General features: G+C 37.0%; 1 protein-coding gene across 1 annotated transcript; it reads right to left on the bottom strand.

Moving 5' to 3' along the window:
• Nucleotides 1-6: 6 nt before the first annotated feature.
• Nucleotides 7-1046, bottom strand: LOC117118898 (protein Wnt-16-like; the record flags this gene model as incomplete). The annotated part of the gene is made up of 1 exon (XM_033263627.1): nt 7-1046. A coding segment is annotated over one exon (534 nt), but the record flags the coding sequence as incomplete, so codon positions are not given.
• Nucleotides 1047-1453: the final 407 nt, after the last annotated feature.

Raw genomic sequence — 1453 nt, forward strand, 5'->3', positions numbered from 1 at the left:
GGACAGTTTGATACTGCTCTGCTAATATGAAGTAAAGAAGTAAATGTTCGAACACATGGAAAACTTATGATTTTATATATAGGCCTATATTTATATAATTTAGATTGTATTGTACGTATAATGCTCTATATTATACGCATTGTACAATATGTACAATATAATGCAGAATAATCAGCCCATTTCTGAACTGAACACATTTTGTACCTGTGCAATAAATCTGTGTGGTTGTAATCCAGTACATAGTCAAATACCATCTATGAGTACGTACTCATTGATGCCCGTTAGAAGTCACGGTATTGTAACAGTACCGTAATTATGACGTCAACTCACTGTAGGCATATATTCTGAACCCCCTTCCACGATTTTTAAACTAAATCCATTGATAGATATGTTACATTTCCCGCTTACCTTCTCATTAAATAAACTACAAATAATTATTATAATCATATACAAATACATATTCCCTGTTTTTACTGTTGCGAGGAGTCATCAAATTTACAACTTTTATACAATTATTTACAAGTGTGAACGTCTTTGACAGTCTCACAGGATTTGCATTTAACTTCACAACACCAAATAAAAACACATTCGCATCTCTCGACAATCCGAACTTCTTGTGTGTTATAACCCCTCCCACAGCACAAGAGATCACAGCCGTCTGCTCCATTAGACGTCTTGTTGCATTCCCGCCCAGTGGTGCCTTTTATTCCTTTTTGAGGGTCGCTTGAGCAATAGTTTGGTGATTCATCAATATGAACCATTTCGTCAGGCTTGATCGGTACTTTGCGTTTCTCTGGGTCTTTCCGCCGCATTCGTTTCTTGCCGCGTGGTAAAATCTCTACGGCGTGTTTGTGAAGCTTCTTCAAATATTTTCCAACTTTTTCAAAATCTGGCATACTATTCCAACAAGTTCGCATTGCACATGATCCTGATACACCATGACAACGACACGTAACCTTCATCTGTGCTTCAACCGCCTGCAAAAAAAAAAAAGCACAGACAATCAGAAATAAAGCGGAAAACCCAGAAAGAATAACCAGGGTTTCCTATAACCTGGCATATGATGTGTATTTATATGGGAATTTTATCCATGCTTCAAACCACCCGATCTAGGCTAAGAGTCATGGTAAATTCACTGATCATCTGTTCACCTTGTCAAACCTGTGCCGGATTTGGCCGTCCGAATTGATCTTGTTCGTGTAGAAGTGGAGCCTATCATAGCAAACGAGCGCCAATGTCCTACTTTCATAATGTTGCCAATCGACCCAAGGTACACATTTTTTTTATATAGGATGTTATCAAAACTAAATTTGTCTAAGAAGGTGAACTTATTGAAAATGTACCATGTAAAATTTGCACATCGCGCCAATTTCGAAGTGAGGATTACAAAAAGTTGTAAGTGTCGAAAAGTATGTTTTTTTTGTGGGTTTGATTAGTTTTATAATTTATATAT

The sequence above is a fragment of the Anneissia japonica genome, unplaced genomic scaffold, assembly GCF_011630105.1.
Source record: "Anneissia japonica isolate Jap-2015-1 unplaced genomic scaffold, ASM1163010v1 scaffold205005_len1453_cov128, whole genome shotgun sequence".
NCBI lineage: Eukaryota > Metazoa > Echinodermata > Crinoidea > Comatulida > Comatulidae > Anneissia > Anneissia japonica.